The sequence below is a fragment of the Rana temporaria genome, chromosome 2, assembly GCF_905171775.1.
Source record: "Rana temporaria chromosome 2, aRanTem1.1, whole genome shotgun sequence".
NCBI classification, from domain to species: Eukaryota; Metazoa; Chordata; class Amphibia; order Anura; family Ranidae; genus Rana; species Rana temporaria.
Window position 1 is genome coordinate 326,944,029 of NC_053490.1, and position 22,793 is coordinate 326,966,821.

Below are 22,793 nucleotides of genomic sequence, written 5' to 3' on the forward strand. Positions count from 1 at the left end.
TCCTTAACACATACTTTCTAAATACCTGGACTTACTTATACAGAACAAATCAGAAGATTATATACTTATCTGAAAAAAGTATCTTAACTTTCTCTTATCTTTAGGTAACACTGATGAGTTTGGGTTCTGGTCAAGCAAAGCGTGTTTGTTGCATGAGTGATTCTTTCTGTGCTTGCCCTAGGCAATCATGCTGGAGGGTGATATGTCAGCTAATCCTCTGTAATCCTCTTTGTTTAACACCCCAATGATGGTCTGCATGGATCCTCTGTGGGAAAACCTCTCATGTACTCAAGGACATTTCACCTCATGGGTTTAACTTGGCCTTTGTTAAGTCCTTCCAACATAGCCATATCTTGTCACGCAAATATGGAATTTGATTTGTGAGATACCATATAGGATGCTTTAACAGCTTTTGAATAAAAGGGTTTTTGGCAAATCTATTGGATTACTTTTAATACATATGAGAAAAGCAATCACACATGTGTCTTTAAATAGCCCTAAACACAAGATGGTAGTCAGATGTATAATCTGTACACCCTACATCTTTTTATTAACAGACTATAGCATATGCTACACTTTTCATATAGGCATGCATGTCTTTGCACTTAGAAGCTAAAGTCTTGGGGGGGAAGGGGAGAGGGGAGGTAGCCAGCAGATATAGCACTGTGCATAGGTTTTAGACAGGTGTGAAGAAATGCTGTAAAGTAAGAATGCTTTAAAAAAAAAAATATTTTAATAGTTTATTTTTCATTAGTTTACAAAATGCAAAGTGAGCGAACAGAAGAAAAATCTAAATCAAATCAATATTTGGTGTGACTATCCTATGGTTTTAAACCAGCATCAATTCTTACACTTGCACACAGTCGGGGATTTTGTAGGATTAGAGTCATGTGTATGATTAACCAATTATACCAAGCAGGTGCTGATGATCATTAATTTCATATGCATGTTGAAACACAGTCATTCAGGCTGGATCCACACCTATGCAGTTTTAGTGCTTTTTTCATTTTGCAGATTTGCACTACAGTCTATTTACCATGGTTTCCTATGGAACACGCTCTGTAGTGCAAATCTGCAAAATGAAAAAAGCATTTAGTAGCAGGAGACCAGTTTGTTCGCTGAAGGGCAGGAGAGCGATACAATAATGAGTGTCTGTAGGCAAGAGTGATGCATGTTAAAGGTTACTTGCAAGCTTGTGGCTGCATTTCTGCAAACTGAGTTGGCTATTTGCATAGTTGCCAACATTTTTAAAAAATTTCCAGGGACACTTTGCAGCACAGCTATTAATTAATTACCACACTCACTTCCCGAAGCTCCACCCACTCCGCATAATCTTCACCTGGCGAAGATTATGCGTAGTGGGTGGAGCTTCGGGGAAGTGAGTGTGGTAATTAATTAATAGCTGTGCTGCAAAGTGTCCCTGGACAAATGTTGGCAACTATGCTATTTGGTCAGGATCAATGGTGTCCTCAATGCTGCGATATACAGGCAGATGCTTATCCATCTTTGCATACCATCAGGGAGGCATGTGATTGGGCCGTAATTTATTCTGCAGCAGGACAATGACCCCAAACATGCAGCCAATGTCTTCAGCATAAAGAAGAACAAGGAGTCTTGAAAGTGATGGTTTGGCCCCCACAGAGCCCTGATTACATCATCAAGTCTGTCTTGGATTACATGAAAAGACATAAAGATTTGAGGCAGCCTACATCAACAGAAGATCTGTGGTTAGTTCTTTAAGATGTTTGAAACAACATACCTTGGATTTTTCTTCTGTTCATTTCATTTCCATTTTTTTAATTAAAAAAAAAAAAACTATTAACACTTATTTTTCAGAAAGTTTTCTTAATTTACGGCATTTTTTCACACCTGCCTAATGCTGCGTACACATGATCATTTTTTGGGTTGTAAAAAATTAAGTTTTTCAGGCTCTAGAAAAAACAAAGTTTTTTTCAACTTGATCATTAAAACGGTCTTGCCTACACACGATCGTGAACAAAAAAGCGCGGTGATGTACAACACGTACGACGGCACCATTCGGATGACACCACCCTTTGGGCTGCTTTAGCTGATTTTGTGTTAGTAAAAGACGATTCGCGCTTTTCTGTCTGTTACAGAGTGATGAATGTGCTTTCTCCAAAAGTCAGACTGACTTTTTCCATCGAAAATTCCGACCGTGTGTATGCCCCATCAGATTATTTCCATTAGAAATTCTCAGGAATTCCGTCGGAATTTACTCCGATGGAATTCCGTCGGAATTTACTCCGATGGAATTCCGTCGGAATTTACTCCGATGGAATTCCGTCCGAAGTCCGATGTGATTTTGGTCGGACAAAGGTCTGACCGTGTGATTGAATTTAATAAATTCCAAAGATCCTCCATTTATTGATTTAGTGAGCTCCGGATTAATTGTAGCTGATATTTTTTTAAATAGATTATTTATATGATATATATGGAAAATGTGATTTATATTTTTAGTTAATCCTACATTGCAGAACAATATTGTGTGTGTTGCTTTGTTCGATGATGAGTCAATTGCTTGCGATTACTCGCACTTAAATCCGTTAAAAATTACTGGGTACATAGCCACCTTCTTAGACGTAGCAGGAAAACTCCCTATATTGGGACGGTGCATAATACTATTATTTGAGGTTTTTATATGGGTACTGTACATTTATGCCTCCTCACCTAATAAATATACACAGGGCACTAATTATTTTAATTGATACAAATATGCATGAATATACTGGTATTTAGGGTGCTTTCAATTAAAAGCACCCCAAAAACTTAAAATAATGTTGCAAATACTTTTATACATGTTTAATATAGGTTTTATGCATTTATTTTAATTATCGCATATTATTCGTTTTATGTTTTTACATTTTATCATTGTCCCACTTCTGTTATTATTTGCAATATAGCTTTAGTAGTGGTCATTTAGTTTTCCTCATTAGGAAGAAACACAGAGTGAGAAAATTAATTGGACCATTAATAGCTCTTTACATAAACCTACTAGGCCTTTCCAGAAGTGTTGAATTGGACAATAAACCTTTAGAGACTTTATAGCTATTTAATAAAAAATGTGTTTCTGTCTTTTATTGTTCTAGTATTTGCTAGAAATGAAAAGCTTGATAATGCCACCAGAGCATATATTGAAACGTGGAGACAGTGAGGCTGTAGCATATGCCTTTTTCCATCTTCAACACTGGAAACGGGTAGAGGGCGCATTGAATTTACTGCATTGCACATGGGAGGGCAGTAAGTATGACTTGTTATTATACTGTACCATTTGTTGCTTCATTGCTTAGGTTCATAACCTGCCCATCTTAATTAAATTGTCAGCACCAGTGGAATGCTCTGCTGCCTGTATTAATTTCAAAGGGGCCCCTACCACTTGTGCTATTGTTTGAAGTGGGAATACTAATTTAGTTATGTCAGTGCACCATTCAGCAGAGATCAAAGACACCATCCTATCTTTATCTGTCCCAGTAGGATCTGGGTAATGAAGGTTTGTTTTTAAAATTAGACATACGTGTAACCTTTTTATATTTTGTTTTCACATGAAGTTATGATTTTCATAGTTTAGTTATTGCTCAACATAAATACTGTGGCAATTTAAACTGTGCTTGTATTTCAATCAACAGAAAATATGTTGTCTACTGTGTGAATCATTTCAAGAACATCACATTCAGTTTTACTCATAGTTTTATTACTTAAGAGAACCTAAGTTTTCTTCCTTGAACTTATTTGAGGATCTAAAAACTAAATTTTAGATAAAATTCAAACAGGCTTTACAGAATGTATAGCATTTTTGTATATATTACTTTGTGTTTAATATAGCCAGACCAAAAAAATTACAGGTACATTTTATAAATATCTATAGATAAAAAAAAAATTAAATATTTTGTCAGTTAAAGGATAAGTTTGCCTTTTAACCCCCCTGACGGTAAACCCGAGCGCGACTCGGGGTTGGTTTTACATGTTAGGATCGGCAAACCCGAGTCACGCTCGGGCTGGACGGGCTTACCTTTCGCTGGATCCACAGGCTTGGTTTACTCACCTTGTCCCTGGATCCAGCGATGCCACCCGCTGTGTGAGCGAGCGGGACCTCCTCGCTCGATTCACAGTCCCCGTGTGACGCCGATCTCCGTTCCCTGCGACGTTACAACGCACGGGGACGGAGAACGGCGCCAAATTCAAAAAAGTAAACAAACACATTACATACAGTATACTGTAATCTTATAGATTACAGTACTGTATGTAAAAAATACACACCCCCCTTGTCCCTAGTGGTCTGCCCAGTGTCCTGCATGTACTTTTATATAATAAAAAATGTAATTTCTGCCTAAAAACTGTAGATTGTCCAAAAGTGTCCCTTTATGTCAAAAATGGTTTTAGATCAGCTAGAAAACAGCGATAATAAATTATAATCACTTGCAGAATTGTGCGATAGCGATTTGCGGGGAAATTCGTCATAAAAAAAATAAAATAATGACAGCGACAATTCTGCAACTGCAAATTTCAGTGATTTTGAGTTGATTACATTATTGAATAATTTTTATTATAATTATATTATTATTTGTTATAATTATTTATTATATTATAATTTATAATTTTGTTTTAAAAAAAAAAATCATACCCGGGATGCCTACAAGACTCTTGCTTGGTCAGATTTAAGTGAGTTATTTCTAAAAATTACAGGCCTACAGTATAAAACGCCAATTTCCTTGCAAAATAAATGTACCGCTTTTGGTACGTAATTCCAGACAGAATCATACCGCCAGGGAGGTTAAAAAAGAATAAAAAATAAATGCAGGTTAAAAAAAAAAGTGATTTTTTTTATTTTTATAACTTGGACCCCGTAAAGCATTGCACCCGCGATCAGCAGATTGCAGGTGTTATGCAAGACTTCTGCAGACTTCTCAGTGTATCTGTCTGCCTGGATGAGGTACAACTTGACAGGAAGAATGAATGAACTACCAGAGCGCTCCACAGTGCCATGGCAGTTCATTGAAACTACAAGCCGACAGCCGCAAAGGCTGTCAGGACTTGTAGTTTCCCATTCACAGGGGACTGTGAATGAATGACGTGGCTGGGCTGGCAGAGCCCTGCACAGCCATGTTATTTTCAAACAGTAACAGGGGCATACGGAGAAGATGCCAACCTGCTGTCATTGGGAGGGGGGTGGGGAGGCTGCAGGTGCTGAAAAATGTTACATGTTCCACCCTAAATACGGAAAGTTTAGTTCAACGTTTCAAACAGAGCCTCAAAACAAGTGTTGATTTTTATTTATTTTTTTATCCAACCCACAGTGCTCTGGGAACCCTTTGTCATGTATGCATTCATTTAAAGTTTGTTTGTATAAAATATGTGTTTAAAAATTCTTAAAATTGACAGATAACACCATAATATTTTGACGTTAAAATATATTTACAAAAAAGTAGGTGATCTGAATATATGCGCCCTCCTGATCAACCACCGTTGCGCTGATGGAAATAAATAAACTCCCTAGCTGCTGCTTAAATATAAATAATGTGGAAAAAATATATATAAAGTGGTACCTCCCTCAAAAGTGTATCAAAATTAATATAAACAGCGCTTTAAAGGATAATTAAATCCTCCTAAATAAATAATATACAAAACAATGTGAAAAAAATATATATATATAAAAATATATACCGTATAAGGCGACCGGGCATATAAGACGACCCCCTAATTTACATTCTTTTAAAAAAAAAATTGCCTGTACTCACTGTATAAGACGATCCCCCTTCCGAGACTTTCAACGCTTCATATTTCTTCCTTCTGGAGCCATAATCTTCTTCCTTCTTGCTGGAGCTGGAGCCAATCACAGCGAGCGATGTATTCTATTAATGAATACAAAGCCTGCTTGGATTGGCAGAGGCTGTAACATCATCAGCCCATGCCTCTCTGACTCTCAAAGCCAATTCGAGCAGGCTACTGTATGTAGCCTGCTCAGATTGGCAGAGGTTGTTACTCCAATCCGAGCAGGCTCTGTATTCATTTGAATATGTCGCTCAACGGGATTGGCTAAGCGGTATATACTGTATGTAGCCAAAGCTACATACAGTATTACCGCACATCCAGCAGGCATCCAAGCAGCTGACCCGACGTATAAGACGACCCCTGCTTTTTGGCCATTTTTTTTAAGTGTAAAAGGTAGTCTTATACGCCAGCAAATACAGTGTGTGTGTATGTGTATATATATATATATATATATATATATATATATAATATATATATAATATATTTGTGAAAAAATATACATATAAATCACACCTTTATACAAATGCAAATAAACATCTGAATTTCTAACAGAACCCGTGCACACTAAATAATGTGAAAAATATAGTTCATAAATAGGTAATCCAAAGGTCTTCACAGACTTCCACCACACCACACGTGTTCAGTGTTTCCGTCACCCGTCAAATTGGACACTCACCAAAACTATATGCCTCACACTCTCATGCTTTGGCAACCAAGCTTAAATCACTCCAAAGTGTTGGTCAATATCCGATAATGCGATCCAAATGGTTCAACATAAACGATAAGAAAAAGGAAAAAAGGGTGTACAATAGTGTGGTACTGTATAACCAGTTTTAAATAAAACACCATGTACAAGCTACAAAAGTTGCACTCACAAACAAAATAGTAAAATCAGCATTGAATCACAGCAACCCAAATATTCCTCTATATTTCCTCAGCTGGTATGAAAAGATGGTCACGGCGGACCTACGATCAGCCAGGGTTTCTCACCACTCATAGACACTGCACTCCAATCTAATGCTGTTTTCCAAACAGAGATGCTCCAAAAGAGAAACGCCAAGCTTGGCGTGCTGCACAATTCAAACGTCACGTCACGTTCGCTCAGAAGCTTTCCTCAAACTGACTATGTGGCCACGCCTCCGACATGTTTCGTCATATCCGACTTATTCATGGGGGTGGCCACATAGTCACATAACCCTCCCTAATATACTCCTGCTCCGAGAGGTGCTACGAACGCCCATTCCGACGGCGCATGCGTGCCGTCATAGTTACGGTCGGAAGCACTATGTCTCGCCGCATCACCTGCGGCGAGCAAGTGAAAGGACTGGCGTGTATGGCCACATAGTCAGTTTGAGGAAAGCTTCTGAGCGAACGTGACGTTTGAATTGTGCAGCACGCCAAGCTTGGCGTTTCTCTTTTGGAGCATCTCTGTTTGGAAAACAGTATTAGATTGGAGTGCAGTGGATTGCAGTGTCTATGAGTGGTGAGAAACCCTGGCTGATCGTAGGTCCGCCGTGACCATCTTTTCATACCAGCTGAGGAAATAGAGGAATACTTGGGTTGCTGTGATTCAATGCTGATTTTACTATTTTGTTTGTGAGTGCAACTTTTGTAGCTTGTACATGGTGTTTTATTAAAAACTGGTTATACAGTATCACACTATTGTACACCCTTTTTTCCTTTTTCTTATTGTTTATGTTGAACCATTTGGATCGCATTATCGGATATTGACCAACGTTTTGGAGTGATTTAAGCTTGGTTGCCAAAGCACGAGAGTGTGAGGCATATAGTTTTGGTGAGTGTCCAATTTGACGGGTGACGGAAACACTGAACACGTGTGGTGTGGTGGAAGTCTGTGAAGACCTTTTGGATTACCTATTTATGAACTATATTTTTCACATTATTTAGTGTGCACGGGTTCTGTTAGAAATTCAGATGTTTATCTGCATTTGTATAAAGGTGTGATTTATATGTATATTTTTTTCACAATTTATATATATATATATATATATTTATATATATATTTTTTCCACAAAATATATTTACAGTATATTTATTTCCTTAAATAAATCTGTCTCAGTCGGACATATTTTGGGGTTAAAGGTCACCTAAAGTTCTACAACTGCTGTACTGTTAACTTTTTAATTCCATATACTGTTTCCCAGGTCCTAAATGTGCATATGAGTTCCAACAAAACAAAGCTTTTTAAATTCCTCTTAACAGGAGACTCTGTTATCCAACATTGTTATGCTCTCTCAGGAGTTGTGAGACAACGGAGGTGATTTACTATAACTGGAGAGTGCAGAATCTGGTGCGGCTGCACATGGTTTTCAATCAGCTTCCATTTTTTTTTTTTTTTTCAAAGCTTAATTGAACAAGACGAAGTTAAAAGCTGGTTTGCTACCATACACAACTGCACCGGATTCTGAGTGCATTAGTTTTAGTAAATCTCCCCAATGTGTGAGGTCATTCAGTTAACTGGTTGCTGAGAACGGTTCTTCACAATAGTTAGTCTTAGAGCCCTTTCACACTGGTGCGTTTTTGCCGCGAATTCGCGGTAAAAATAGCGCTATTAAAACGCCCCTCTCCATTGAAATGAATTGTTAAAAAGGGGTTAAAACGCGGTAAAATCGCAGTGTTTTACCGCTATTTTAACGCTCCGCTATAGGCGTTTCCGGTGTGAAAGGGCTCTTAAAACTCTACCTAATTTTCTAGCAAGGACATCCATACTTTTTACTAAAGCATTTTTGACCTTTAGATGGTCAATAGACATTGACTGGAACTTTATATGGTTTATATAGGTGGGCATTTAGAATCTACCTGACTGCTCATCTTGGCACTGCCTGCTTCAAAAACTGTTTGAAGAAGTTGAAGCTTCCTAATACAACTTATAGGGGTTTATTTACTAAAGCTGCAGAGTGCAAACTTAGGCTCACTTCTGCAGAGAAACCAATCGGCTTCCAGGTTTTATTGCCAAAGTTTCATTTGAACAAACTGAGGTTAGAAGCTGATTGGCTGCCATGCACAGCTGCACCAGATTATGAGTGCTCCAGTTTTAGTAAATCTCCCCCATAGTGTTCAATGTACCTTATGTACCAGCTAGTGCACCAACGTTGTACACAGATGCTTGAAATTGGTCATATGCAATTTATTTACATCAACCTTAATTTTTAAGCACATGTATCCATCTAGTGATCAAAGACAGTTGTGCAGAGGTCAGCTCTGCTTGTTTGGTTAAAACATAAAAGTGGTGCTAGTAAGAGCCATCAGATGGACTCTAATGCCGCGTACACACGATCGGAATTTCTGACAACAAATGTTTGATGTGAGCTTTTGGTCGCATATTCCGACCGTGTGTAGGCTCCATCGGACATTTGCTGTTGGAATTTCCAACAACAAATGTTTGAGAGCTGGTTCTCAATTTTTCGGACAACAAAAGTTTTATTTTCAGAAATTCCGATCATCTGTATGCAATTCCGACGCACAAAAATCCTACGCATGCTCAGAATCATTGAACTTAATTTTTCTCGGCTCATCGTAGTGTTGTACGTCACCGCAATCTTGACGTTCGGAATTTCAGACATTTGTGTGACCGTGTGTATTGCAACACAAGTTTGAGCCAAAATGCCGTCGGAAAAAAATCCACGGTTTTGTTGTCGGAAATTGCGATCGTGTATACGCGGCATAAATCTAATTTTCACAGGCACTTGGGTGAAGTACCTGTTTTTTTTTTTTGCCCCAGGCTTGCCATATGCAGAAAAAGGTCAGGACTGAGCGCTTGTTCACAACTGAGCAGTTTAGCATACCGGTGCAGTACATGATAACTGCTGGTCTGTTTTACTCAGTTGCTTAGTACAGCTTCTTGTGTTTACATGAGGTACACAGTTACCACATATAAGAGAACCTTTTTCAGTGTACGGACTTTCTTGGCTGCATTGATTTTCTTTTTTCTCTGACTTTTTTGTTTTTCATTATTTTAACCTATTGATCTGCCAGTACTACATTTTCTTTTCTAGTGTGACAACAATTATTAATTGTACTGTATCAATGGAGGAGCAGTGTTTTGTAGTTCACAAAGGCAAAGATGGCTGATAACATTTCATGTGATTTTAACACAAGCTCACTGGATTTCTGGCTTGATCAACAGCTATTTTTTGCACATTGAATAGACATACAGTTGCAAGAAAATATGTGAACCCTTTTGCAATGATATGTATTTCTGCACAAATTGGTCATAAAATGTGATCTGATCTTCATCTAATTCACAACAATAGGCAATCACAGTCTGCTTAAACTAATAACACACAAAGAATTAAATGTTACCATGTTTTTATTGAACACACAATGTAAACATTCACAGTGCAGGTGGAACAAGTATGTGAACCCCTAGACTAATGACATCTCCAAGAGCTAATTGGAGTGAGGTGTCAGCCAACTGGAGTTCAATCAATGAGATGAGATTGGAGGTGTTGGTTACAGCTGCCCTGCCCTATAAGAAACACACATCAGTTCTGGGTTTGCTATTCACAAGAAGCATTGCCTGATGTGAATGATGCCTCGCACAAAAGAGCTCTCAGAAGACCTATGATTAAGAATTGTTGACTTGCATAAAGCTGGAAAGGGTTATAAAAGTATCTCCAAAAACCTTGCTGTTCATCAGTCCACGGTAAGACAAATTGGCCCGGATTCACAAAGCACTTACGCCGACGTATCTCCAGATACGCCGTCGTAAGTACAAATGTGCGCTGTCGTATCTATGCGTCGAACCAGAAACCAAGATATGCCTAAAAATAGCTTCCTCCGACCGACGTAACTTGCCTACGCCGGCGTATCGTGGGTGCATATTTACGCATATTTACACTGGACGCTCCCATTGATTTTCGATTCAAATATGCAAATTAGGGAAATATGTCGATTCACGAACGAACTTGCGCCCGGCGCATAATATACGTGGTTTGCGTAAGTCGTACATCCGGCGTAAAGTTATTACCCATATATGAGACGCAACCCATGCAAAGGTGTATGGACCAGGGAACACAAGCCGTCGTATTTTACGTTGTTTACGTTGGTCGTGAATATGGCTGGGCGTAGGTTACGTTCACGCCGTAGGCAGTGATTCGACGTATTTTAGGCAGTTGTTTTGACGTGATTCTGAGCATGCGCAATGGGATGCGACCACGGGACAGCGAATGCGCCGTTCGTTATATGTATCTGTCTGGCACTCGGCCCATCATTTGCATTAGGTCACGCCTCATTTGCATGTCTCACGCCCACTTCCACATACGCAGGCTTACGCCTAGGAAACCCAGCGCAGATTTGGCAGCACTGGCTTTGTGAATCCAGTGCTTGCCTCTCTGCGCTACGTCGGCGTAGTGTATATGAGATACGCTACGGCGGCATAAATATGCGCCGATGTCTGTGAATCCGGGCCATTGTCTATAAATGGAGAAAGTTCAGCACTGCTGCTACTCTCCCTAGGAGTGGCTGTCCTGTAAAGATGACTGCAAGAGCACAGCGCAGACTGCTCAATGAGGTGAAGAAGAATCCTAGAGTGTCAACTAAAGACTTACACAAGTCTCTGGCATTTGCTAACATCCCTGTTAGCGAATCTACGATACGTAAAACACTAAACAAGAATAGATTTCATGGGAGGATACCACAGAGGAAGCCACTGCTGTCCAAAAAAAACATTGCTGCACGTTTACAGTTTGCACAAGAGCACCTGGATGTTCCACAGCAGTACTGGCAAAATATTCTGTGGACAGATAAAACCAAAGTTGAGTTGTTTGGAATTAACACACAACACTATGTGTGGAGAAAAAGAGGCACAGCACACCAACATAAAAAACCTCATCCCAACTGTGAAGTATGGTGGTGGGGGCATCATGGTTTGGGGCTGCTTTGCTCCCTCAGGGCCTGGACAGATTGCTATCATCGAAGGAAAGATTATTTCCCAAGTTTATCAAGACATTTTACAGGAGGACTTAAGGCCATCTGTCCACCAGCTGAAGCTCAACAGAAGATGGGTGTTGCAACAGGACAAAGACCCAAAGCATAGACATAAATCAACAGAATGGCTTAAACAGAAGAAAATACGTCTTCTGGAGTGGCCCAGTCATAGTCCTGACCTCACCCCAATTGAGATGCTGTAACATGACCTCAAGAAAGCGATTCACACCAGACATCCCAAGAATATTGCTGAACTGAAACAGTTCTGTAAAGAGGAATGGTCAAGAATTACTCCTGACCGTTGTGCACGTCTGATCTGCAACTACAGGAAATGTTTGTTTGAAGTTATTGCTGCCAAAGGAGGTTCAACCAGTTATTAAATCCAAGGGTTCACATACTTTTTCCACCTGCATTGTGAATGTTTACATGGTGTGTTCAATAAAAACATGGTAACATTTAATTCTTTGTGTGTTATTAGTTTAAGCAGACTGTGATTGTCTATTTGTAAACCAAAGCTCTCAGCCCTTCCCCAAGCTCTCGGCGCTTATGAAAACCGATAAAAAATACACAAATATAACCAAACCATGCGAGAAGTAATATGCAGATCTATAATGCACCTCATCACGTCGATCGATACTGGCGTGTGATCACACAGCGCAGCGGGAGAAACAAATCTTGAACCGAGTGGTGGATGCCGCCCTGGATGCTCGTTTCTGTGATTCGATCGAATGATGACCGTAACTTATATTGCCTGACTTACTCTGCCAAAGTGTAAGTGCACATTTTATATTATATTGTTCTTTTATTAAACCAAACGGAATTATGCTATGGGCCACTGTCTGTTTCTTTTCTCACATGGGAGAGGATATCTAATGAGGATTGGATTGGATTTTACCCCTGCTGTGATTTAAGTTACGATACAACGCTTATTACCCAGCGTTGTCTGGTAAGAGTTTTACTTGCTCATTGCACGAGTGGTGGTGGTTTTAAGGATATCACTGGATCGTCTCTATTGGAGCTTTCTTCTAAGTCTTCTCATGGAACATCTTGTTTGGGACTATTCTTTCTACCATAGGCTTTTCAAACAAACTTTTGGACTGTCATATAATAGCATTTAAATTCCATAAGGAGCGCTGCTGTATATACAGGTGGTTCTCAAAAAATTTGCATATTGTGATAAAGTTCATTATTTTCTGTAATGTACTGATAAGCATTAGACTTTCATATATTTTAGATTCATTACACACAACTGAAGTAGTTCAAGCCTTTTTATTGTTTTAATATTGATGATTTTGGCATACAGCTCATGAAAACCCAAAATTCCTATCTCAAAAAATTAGCATATTTCATCCGACCAATAAAAGAAAAATGTTTTTAATAAAAAAAAAGTCAACCTTCAAATAATTATGTTCAGTTATGCACTCAATACTTGGTCGGGAATCCTTTTGCAGAAATGACTGCTTCAATGCGGCGTGGCATGGAGGCAATCAGCCTGTGGCACTGCTGAGGTGTTATGGAGGCCCAGGATGCTTCGGTAGCAGCCTTAAGCTCATCCAGAGTGTTGGGTCTTGCGTCTCTCAACTTTCTCTTCCCAATATCCCACAGATTCTCTATGGGGTTCAGGTCAGGAGAGTTGGCAGGCCAATTGAGCACAGTAATACCATGGTCAGTAAACCATTTACCAGTGGTTTTGGCACTGTGAGCAGGTGCCAGGTCGTGCTGAAAAATGAAATCTTCATCTCCATAAAGCTTTTCAGCAGATGGAAGCATGAAGTGCTCCTGATAGCTAGCTGCATTCACCCTGCCCTTGATAAAACACAGTGGACCAACACCAGCAGCTGACATGGCACCCCAGACCATCACTGACTGTGGGTACTTGACACTGGACTTCAGGCATTTTGGCATTTCCCTCTCCTCAGTCTTCCTCCAGACTCTGGCACCTTGATTACCGAATGACATGCAAAATTTGCTTTCATCCGAAAAAAGTACTTTGGACCACTGAGCAACAGTCCAGTGTTGCTTCTCTGTAGCCCAGGTCAGGCGCTTCTGCCGCTGTTTCTGGTTCAAAAGTGGCTTGACCTGGGGAATGCGGCACCTGTAGCCCATTTTCTGCACATGCCTGTACACGGTGGCTCTGGATGTTTCTACTCCAGACTCAGTCCACTGCTTCCGCAGGTCCCCCAAGGTCTGGAATCGGTCCTTCTCCACAATCTTCCTCAGGGTCCGGTCACCTCTTCTTGTTGTGCAGCGTTTTCTGCCACACTTTTTCCTTCCCACAGACTTCCCACTGAGGTGCCTTGATACAGCACTCTGGGAACAGCCTATTCGTTCAGAAATTTCTTTCTGTGTCTTACCCTCTTGCTTGAGGGTGTCAATGATGGCCTTCTGGACAGCAGTCAGGTCGGCAGTCTTACCCATGATTGCGGTTTGGAGTAATGAACCAGGCTGGGAGTTTTTAAAAGCCTCAGGAATCTTTTGCAGGTGTTTAGAGTTAATTAGTTGATTCAGATGATTAGGTGAACCTTTTAGAGAACCTTTTCATGATATGCTAATTTTTTGAGATAGGAATTTGGGGTTTTCATGAGCTGTATGCCAAAATCATCAATATTAAAACAATAAAAAGGCTTGAACTACTTCAGTTGTGTGTAATGAATCTAAAATATATGAAAGTCTAATGTTTATCAGTACATTACAGAAAATAATGAACTTTATCACAATATGCAAATTTTTTGAGAATGACCTGTATATATTGTTTATATGTTGTCTTTTATTTGTGATTGTCTATTATTGTGACTTAGATGAAGATCAGATCACATTTTATGATCAATTTGTGCAGAAATCCCACATACTTTTTCTTGCAACTGTAACAAACACTTGTAATGGTATGTGTGATGGCCAAAATAGGAAGCAAAAGAGAAGAAGTCAGTTTCTTGGGTTTACATACAACGCAAGGAGTTGTCAGTGCACCCCATTATCATCCTCTTTTTATAATATTAAATTCATGTTGGAGAAGATTTATCTTTTTAATTTAAGCATCTCTTCAGTTACTTTCTTCCTTCTTTGGGCTTGTGTCATGAGAAGTATTTATATAGTGTATCATGTTCCCATCTTCTCCTGCTAAAAAGTAATACATGTCTTGAGATCTCTGTAGGAGAGACTGACAGCATACACATTGTGTCTTCTAAAGCTCCACTTTATTTGATGTAAGGAAGATCTGAGAGTGACTCATTTAAATAAATACTACTTAAGCATAACAATTCTTCACATGTGCCTAACCTGAGAATTGTATTCAGCTATATGACTGCACATACACAGTTGAGCATATCATAAAGTTACAACTTTGATCTGCTGCAGCTTTGTTGTTCTTGGTTTTCCCAGTTACCACCTCAGCAGGATAGTGTCAGAACCTGCAGCAATACCATATCACAAGCTACTGCAAACCCAACACACAAGCAGGGCCGCTGATAGAAATCATGGGGCCCCGTACAACCTACCTGACGGGGCCCCCTTCAGTCCCGCCCCTGGTCCCTCCTTCAGCCCCACCCCTGGCTCCACCCCCTGGCCCAGCGACTTGACATCTGGACATGCCAATGCCATAAATGTACTGCAGAGACAGTGCTACCCATGCCGCCAATGCCATAATTTACTGCAGACAGTGCCACCCATGCCATATTGTGCTGCAGACAGTGCCACCCATGCTGCCAATGGCATAATGCCATTGGCAGCATAGGTGGCACTGTCTGCAGCACATTACGGCATTGGCGGAACAGGTGGCACTGTCTGCAGAACATTACAGCATTGGCGGCATGGGTGGCACTGTCTCTGCAGGCAGCACATGCGTTATGGGCCATAATGCATGTGCTACCTGCAGACAGTCCCACCCATGCCACCAATGCCGTAATGTGCTGCAGACAGTGCCACCCATGACCCAATGCCATAACGCATGTGCTACCTGCTGATAGTGCCACCCATGCCGTCAATGCCATATTGTGCTGCAGACACTGTCATCCATGCCGCCAATGGCATAATGCAATTGGCAGCATTGGTAGGCACTGTCTCTGCAGGCAGCACATGCGTTATGGCATTAGCGTCATGGGTGGCACTGTCTGCAGCACATAATGGCATGGGTGGCACTGTCTCTGCAGGCAGCACATGCATTATGGGCAGACAGAGCCACCCCTCCTCCACCAAGTATAGTCCAGCCTCAGTACAGACCCCCCTCTCCACTAAGAATAGACCCCCTCCCTTAGTACACAACCCCTTCACTAAGTAAAGACTCCCCTTCCTCAGTCCATACCCCACTCCACCAGTATATACCCCTCTCCCTCAGTACAGATCCCCTCCACCAGTATAGACCCCCCTCCACTAAGTACAGACCCCCTCCCATAGTACAGACCCCCTTCCTGAGTACAGATTCCCATCTCCACTAACTATAGTCCCCCTCAGTACAGACCACACCCCTCATTATAGACCCCCCTCCCTTAGTCTAGGCCCCCTCTCCAATAAGTACAGACCCCCTCCCTTAGTACAGTCACCTCTTAAGTATAGACCCCCCCCTCCCCCAGTCCTGACCCCCCTTACACTACAAGGCCCCCCTTACACTAAGTACAAGGCCGCCCTTACACTAAGTACAGACACCCTCCCCCAGCTCAGAACCCCTATACTAAGTACAAACCCCCCTTACACTAAGTAGAGAGACCCCTCCCTCACTCCACACTCTGTGCCCTCTGTGCCCCTCCTCCATCTACGACAGTACAGTACAAACAAATCTTATCTCAGCATACACAGCAGTGTCCCTCCATTGGTCTGTGTACATCTCACACCTCACTTCAGGCTCAGGCTTGGGCCGGCAGTGGATATCCCATAGTAAGCATCCCATAGTAAGAGTCACCCTTTCCTCCCTCCTCCCTCCTACCTGTTGCAGCACTCGCTTGCAGCTGGAGAGGAGACTCAGACGAGGATCGCGTGCAGCCGCGCCGCCCGGGTGGATATCGTGACATCATCATGTCTGTGAGATGTCACTGGCTCAGCAGGGAAGTAGGGAGGAGGAAGCAGGACACACGCCAGGCACGGCTGCGGAGCTGGACGTGTTATTCCAGCTGGGTCAGCAGAAAAAAGAGAGTCAGGATGGTGTCACTCGTGCCGCACCCGCCTAGCAACACAATTGCCCGTGCCACCGGGACTTGAGCCAGTACAGAGAGCGGTGCGGAAGTGGTGTTTGGGGGGTTGGGGGGTGTCGGTGGTATGTGTTTGGGGGGTGTCGGTGGTATGTCAGTATCAAGCGGTTGGGAGGATTTTGCAGGATTTTTTATTGATCTGATCAGGTTGCCGGGCCCCCTACTGCTGGCCGGGCCCGGTACAACAGGGCCAGTTGTACTGGCCTATCAGCGGCCCTGCACACAAGTATAGTAAGACAGCAGCTGGTATCTTTGGTATGTTTCTTTTCCAGTGCATTCCAGCTTTATGGAGCATTTTGATCCAAGATACTATGGGGGCTATGTTTAAAAAGAAATCGCTGGGCAGATGTCTTAGGCATTTATACAGGCACAACAAACGATTGCTGTATTGTTTGTAATACATGACTGTTGGCTCCATTTAGTGGGCATAATTTATAATAATACTTTTTTTTTATTTGTGATATTTCAGAAAAAGACTGCATTATAGCCACTATATGGATTTGACAATGATAGGAGATAATCACATTATAAAAAATATGGTGCTTATTAGTTGTGCCTGTGCAAATTCTTAAAGCAGTGCTCCAGCCACATATTGTAGCTGCTGACTTTTAATATTAAGACACTTGCCTGTCCTGAAATCCAGCGATGTTGGCAACCCAGTCGATGTTTCCATCGGGTCTCACAGGGGCTCCTGCCACCATAGCCTGTAGAGGTAACCGGCAGCGCGCTGTGCTTTCTGAATGGCCTGGCGGAGGTGAAGGAGGAGGGGGGGGGGGGGGGGAACGTTTGACGTACCTCACCGCGGCTAGGTCTGATGAAAATGGGTACAGGTACCTATCAAAACAGGTACCTGCTCCCCTCCCCCTTCCCGAAAGGTGCCAACTATGGCACCGGAGGAGGGGGAGACATATCAGTACAGCTTTCCACTTTTTGGTGGAAATCTGCTTTAAGACAACCCCATGGTTATTTTTATTTTTTTTAAAACATAGATTTTTAAGTGTAAGAATAATGAGAAATACATATTTTACGTGTTTAAGGATATTTTTATATTTGCTTTGTTTATTGTTTACAAACGATTTTTATTGTAGAAAAGGTCAAGGTACAAAAAAAAATAACAATGTTGGTACAGGAATGTATACAAGTATCATTGATGGTGAACATTGTACAGGAAGGAAAGGTTATGGTTAGTAAAAGTTAATCCTGAACCAGAAAGGTGGTATCCCAGAGAGACCATTTTTTTTTATACTGGGGCATAGAATCATATTGCGTATGGTGAATTCCTTCGGAATTCTCTCTCTGTTCGTCATGCGGTTGAGAATCTGTGGCCAAGGTACCGAAGTAGAGTGCCAATTAAAGGCTATGGCCCAATAAATGGAGGTGAGAAATGTGTGAATAAGCCTTGTGTTAGACGTTGGGATATCTTGAATAGGGGAGAATAAAAGGCAGATTTGGGGTGTAAGAGGGATCTTTCGACCGGAGATTTTGTCAATAACAATGCTGGCCTTATGCCAAGTGTCCTTTACCTGGGAACAGTCCCAACAAGTATGTATTTGTTTTTTTTTTAATAACTGATAAAAACTTTACTTTTTTTGTCTCCAATAAAAGCATTTAGGATTCTCCCATATCCCCTAGAAAAGGGACACCTTTTTTATCCATACCCTGGGTGTACAGAAAATGCTGACAGAGAACTAATGCCAGGTACGTAGTGTAAAGGTTCACATGGACATGTCTTCTGTCTGATATACACATATTTAGATTGTGCTACCAGGTTTGGTTTGCGGTTGTATTAAGGCACAATTTACAAAAGCAGATGTTTCCATCTTATAATTGGATTTTCCATACTCTAGGTTTTATAACAAAACAGACTCAAATTTGGCCACCCTGCATGCATAGTCTGGCTATTTAAAAAAAAAACAATTGTTCTACACACATGGCTTCTTTTCAGGTGAACTTGCAAGTTTTGCTTATAGAATCCTGATAGGGAATTCTGCATCACAAGTTTGTCTTAGAAACAAACCTGTAGACTTGGCTTGTTAAATCCTTTGCGATTGGTCGATTCTTCCAACGTGCTGACCTTGATATGGTACATTAGAAAAGGTGTACAGACATTTAAACATTCCTGAATCAAACTGTAAACAACCAGATCTGATGAATGTTCTCTTACGCTTGTAAGGCACTTCTAGATGTAAAACAGATCTGATCAGATCTGTTATACATTTTTACTCATCAAGGGTATTTGGAAAACTTGTAACAAGAGATCTAATTTCTGATTACTGCAGTTTCAAAAAGTTTGAGCAGTCAGGGAGAATAAAACACCAATGAGCAATAAAGAGTTCTTTAGAAGATGTTTGTTTAAAGACAGTCTTCCGGTGTTGGAAGTTTTAGGCCCCATTCACCCCAGTATGTGGTGCGGGAATCTGTGCACTGCAGTTGTGATCTTCAGCAGGTGTCAATGTAAACCACTTTCCACTCAGCCAATGTGTATATACGGCCAGGTGGGTTCTGTCCAGTTGCGGAAAGATTTCATATAACATCCTCCCGCTTACGCATGCTCCCTGGGACACAGCTGCATCGACTGTCATCTGCTGTGTCACATGATACAAGGTCAATTACAGCACTGTTCCTGATCACTGCCAAAGCAGCCCCCATGTAACCTTAAAGACTCCATGTTTGGATCACTCTTCTGAGAGCATTTGACAGGCAGCGCGGAGGCACTGTATAGCCTCCTCACCACCTGCTTTAATTCCTTGGACCCCACAGAAGTAACCCCATTCACTAGAATTGGTCATGATCTGTGGGCATACATGGGGTATTATTCTTTCCACAGCAGCAAAGCATCTTAGCCATGATAGGTGTACATCCCCAGGCGCTGGGGGCAAAGGGGTAGTGGTTGAGGGGGTGTTTTGCTGACCCCCCCCTCAAGTTCATGTGTAAATAGGCCCTAATAATGCAGCCAGTCTCAGTTCTCCAATCACCACCACACCAGCCACAATTTTGCCAGACCAGCGTAGCTAAAATGAGTGTTCCTGATTTGCCTGTTTATTGACCATGTTTTTGCCTGTTACCTGTACCGATCCTTTGCCCGTATGCTGACCGTGTCTCTGCCTGTGCCTGAATTTGCCTATCTGCACGTCCATCTGACTATGTTCCTACAATACACCATTTCAAGCCATCCCCTGCACTGCACTCCTGGTACCACAGGAATTCTTTTGTTCTTCCTTTTTTAGTCTGTTGTTCTTTCTGGCCAATGAGCATGGCCTTTCTGGAGGCTGCCACATACCAGTAGTCTAGGCTTGCTTGGCTTATAGGAACATGGATTGCTAAAGGTGACACTACACTAAGCTCTATTCCCTGATTACTCATATAGAGGCCACCATTACAGTACCTTGGTTTTGATAAAGTTGGTTGATTTGTGTGATACACAAGATACAATGTCCGGTACATAATCAGTCCAGGCACTGAAAGTCTCGCACATGTGGTATGGCCATACTTGGAGTTGCAGAATGTTCTTTGGGTTATAATTCTAAGTATGCCCATGCTGTGTGTGAGAAATATCATATTAAATTGACAACTTTGTAAATAAAATTATTTTCATTTTCATTTTGCATTTTCTTGTGAAAACCTTGTGGCAAAAAATTAAGTCTTAACCACTTAAGGACCGCCTCCTGCACATTTCGTCGGCAGAATGGGCACAGGCACGTACCTGTACGTTGCCTTTAAGAGCCCAGTCGCGGGTTGCAAGCGGGCGTGACCCAGTCTAAAGCTCCGTGACCGCGTCCGCGGGATCCGCTGACCCAATTGCCGCCGGTGTCCTGCGATCGGTCACAGGAGCTGAAGAACGGGGAGAGGTGAGTGTAAACACACCTTCCCCATTCTTCACTGTGGCAATGACACTTATCGTCTGTTCCCTGATATAGGGAACGACGATCAGTGACGTCACGCCTACAGCCACACCCCCCTACAGTAAGAATCACTCCCTTAGGGCACACTTAGCGCCACCTAGTGGTTAACCCTTTCACTGCTATTGTCATTTTCACAGTAATCAGTGCATTTTTATAGCACTTTTCGCTGTGAAAATGACAATGGTCCCAAAAATGTGTCAAAAGTGTCCGATGTGTTCGCCAAAATGTCGCAGTCACAGAAAAAAATCGCAGATCGCCGCCATTAGTAGTAAAAAAAAAAATATTAATAAAAATGCCATAAAACTATCCCCTATTTTGTAAACACTATAAATTTTGCGCAAACCAATCGATAAACGCTTATAGCCATTTTATTTGACCAAAAATAGGTAGAAGAATACATATCGGCCTTAACTGAGGACAATTTTTTTTATATCTTTTTGGGGATATTAACCACTTCCATACCAGGCACTTACGCAGCTTCCCGCCCAAGCCAATTTTCAGCTTTCAGCACTGTCGCACTTTGAATGGCAATTGCGCGGTCATGCTACACTGTACCCAAACAAAATTGGCGTCCTTTTTTCCCCACAAATAGAGCTTTCTTCTGGTGGTATTTGATCACCTCCTGCGATTTTTTTTTTTTGCGCAACAACTAAAAAAAGACTGAAAATTTGGAAAAAAAAATAAGTTTTTATTTTTTTCTGTTAATTTTTTTGTAAATACGTTTTCTCTTTCAATTACGGGCACTGATATGGCGGCACTAATGGGCACCGATGAGAAGGCACTGCTGGACATCGATGAGGTAGTACTGACGGGCACAGATGAGGTGGCACTGATTGGCGGCGCTGGTATGCGACACTGATGGGCACTCATAGGCGGCACTGATGGGCACACATAGGTGGCACTGATGGGCACACATAGGCGGCACTGATGGGCACACATAGGCGGCACTGATGGGCACTCATGGGCGGCACTGGGCACTCATAGGCGGCACAGATGGGCACTCATGGGCGGCACTTATGGGTGGCACTGATGGATACTTATGGGTGGCACAGATGGGCACTGATAGGTGGGCACTGGGCATGGATGGGCACTGTGGGGTGGCACTGATGGACACTGTGGGGTGGCACTGATGGACACTCGGGTGGCACTGATGGACACTGTGGGGCAGCACTGATTTTGCCAGGTTGCCAGTCAGTGCCCATTTGTGGGCACTGATTGGCATCTTCTTTCTTTTTTGAATGCTTTTTTTTTTTTTTAGACTTTTTTTTTTGCAGGCTTTTTTTTTTTTTTTGCCCATCCATAAACAATCATCGCAAACCCCCCCCTGTCAGGAGAGCCGCCGATCGGCTCTCCTCGCGTCTGTCAGACGCGAGTGAGGAAGAGCCATCAACGGCTCTTCCTGTTTACATCAAGATCAGCCATGATTGGACACGGCTGATCACGTGGTAAAGAGTCTCCACCCCGCATCACCAGGGTGACACCCCGCATCACTGATCGCCGCGATGCGCGCCCCCACGGGAACGCGCGGCATGAAATCCTGCAGGACGTTCTGGAACGTCCTGTCAGGATTTCTTAACCACTTCCCGGACGTAAATCGGCTATAGGTCGGGCGGGAAGTGGTTAATTATAGCAAAAAGTAAAAAATATTGTATTTTTTTTTAATTGTCGCTCTATTTTTGTTTATAGCGCAAAAAATAAAAACCGCAGAGGTGATCAAATACCACCAAAAGAAAGCTCTATTTGTGGGAAAAAAAGGACGCCAATTTTGTTTGGGAGCCACGTCGCACGACCGCGCAATTGTCGCTTAAAGCAAAGCAGTGCCGAATTGCAAAAAGGGGCAAGGTTCTTAACCTGCATAATGGTCCGGGTCTTAAGTGGTTAAAAAGACTCGCCGTGCCTCTTAGAAAATACTTTGAAATGTTTGCTTTCCAAACTGTGGTATTTTTTCTGGGTGTTTTCACTGTCCTGGTGCTCCGAG

General features: G+C 41.9%; 1 protein-coding gene across 2 annotated transcripts in view; it reads left to right on the forward strand.

Annotated features, from left to right (window-relative positions):
* LOC120927054 (suppressor of tumorigenicity 7 protein homolog) overlaps nt 1-22,793 on the forward strand; it is a 241,553-nt gene that overhangs the window by 156,109 nt on the left and 62,651 nt on the right. For both annotated transcript variants that reach the window (XM_040337485.1, XM_040337486.1), the window contains exons 12-13: nt 3,108-3,258; nt 18,519-18,611. In XM_040337485.1, the coding sequence (XP_040193419.1) occupies nt 3,108-3,258; nt 18,519-18,611 (244 nt within the window). The remainder of the gene's footprint in view (nt 1-3,107; nt 3,259-18,518; nt 18,612-22,793) is intronic.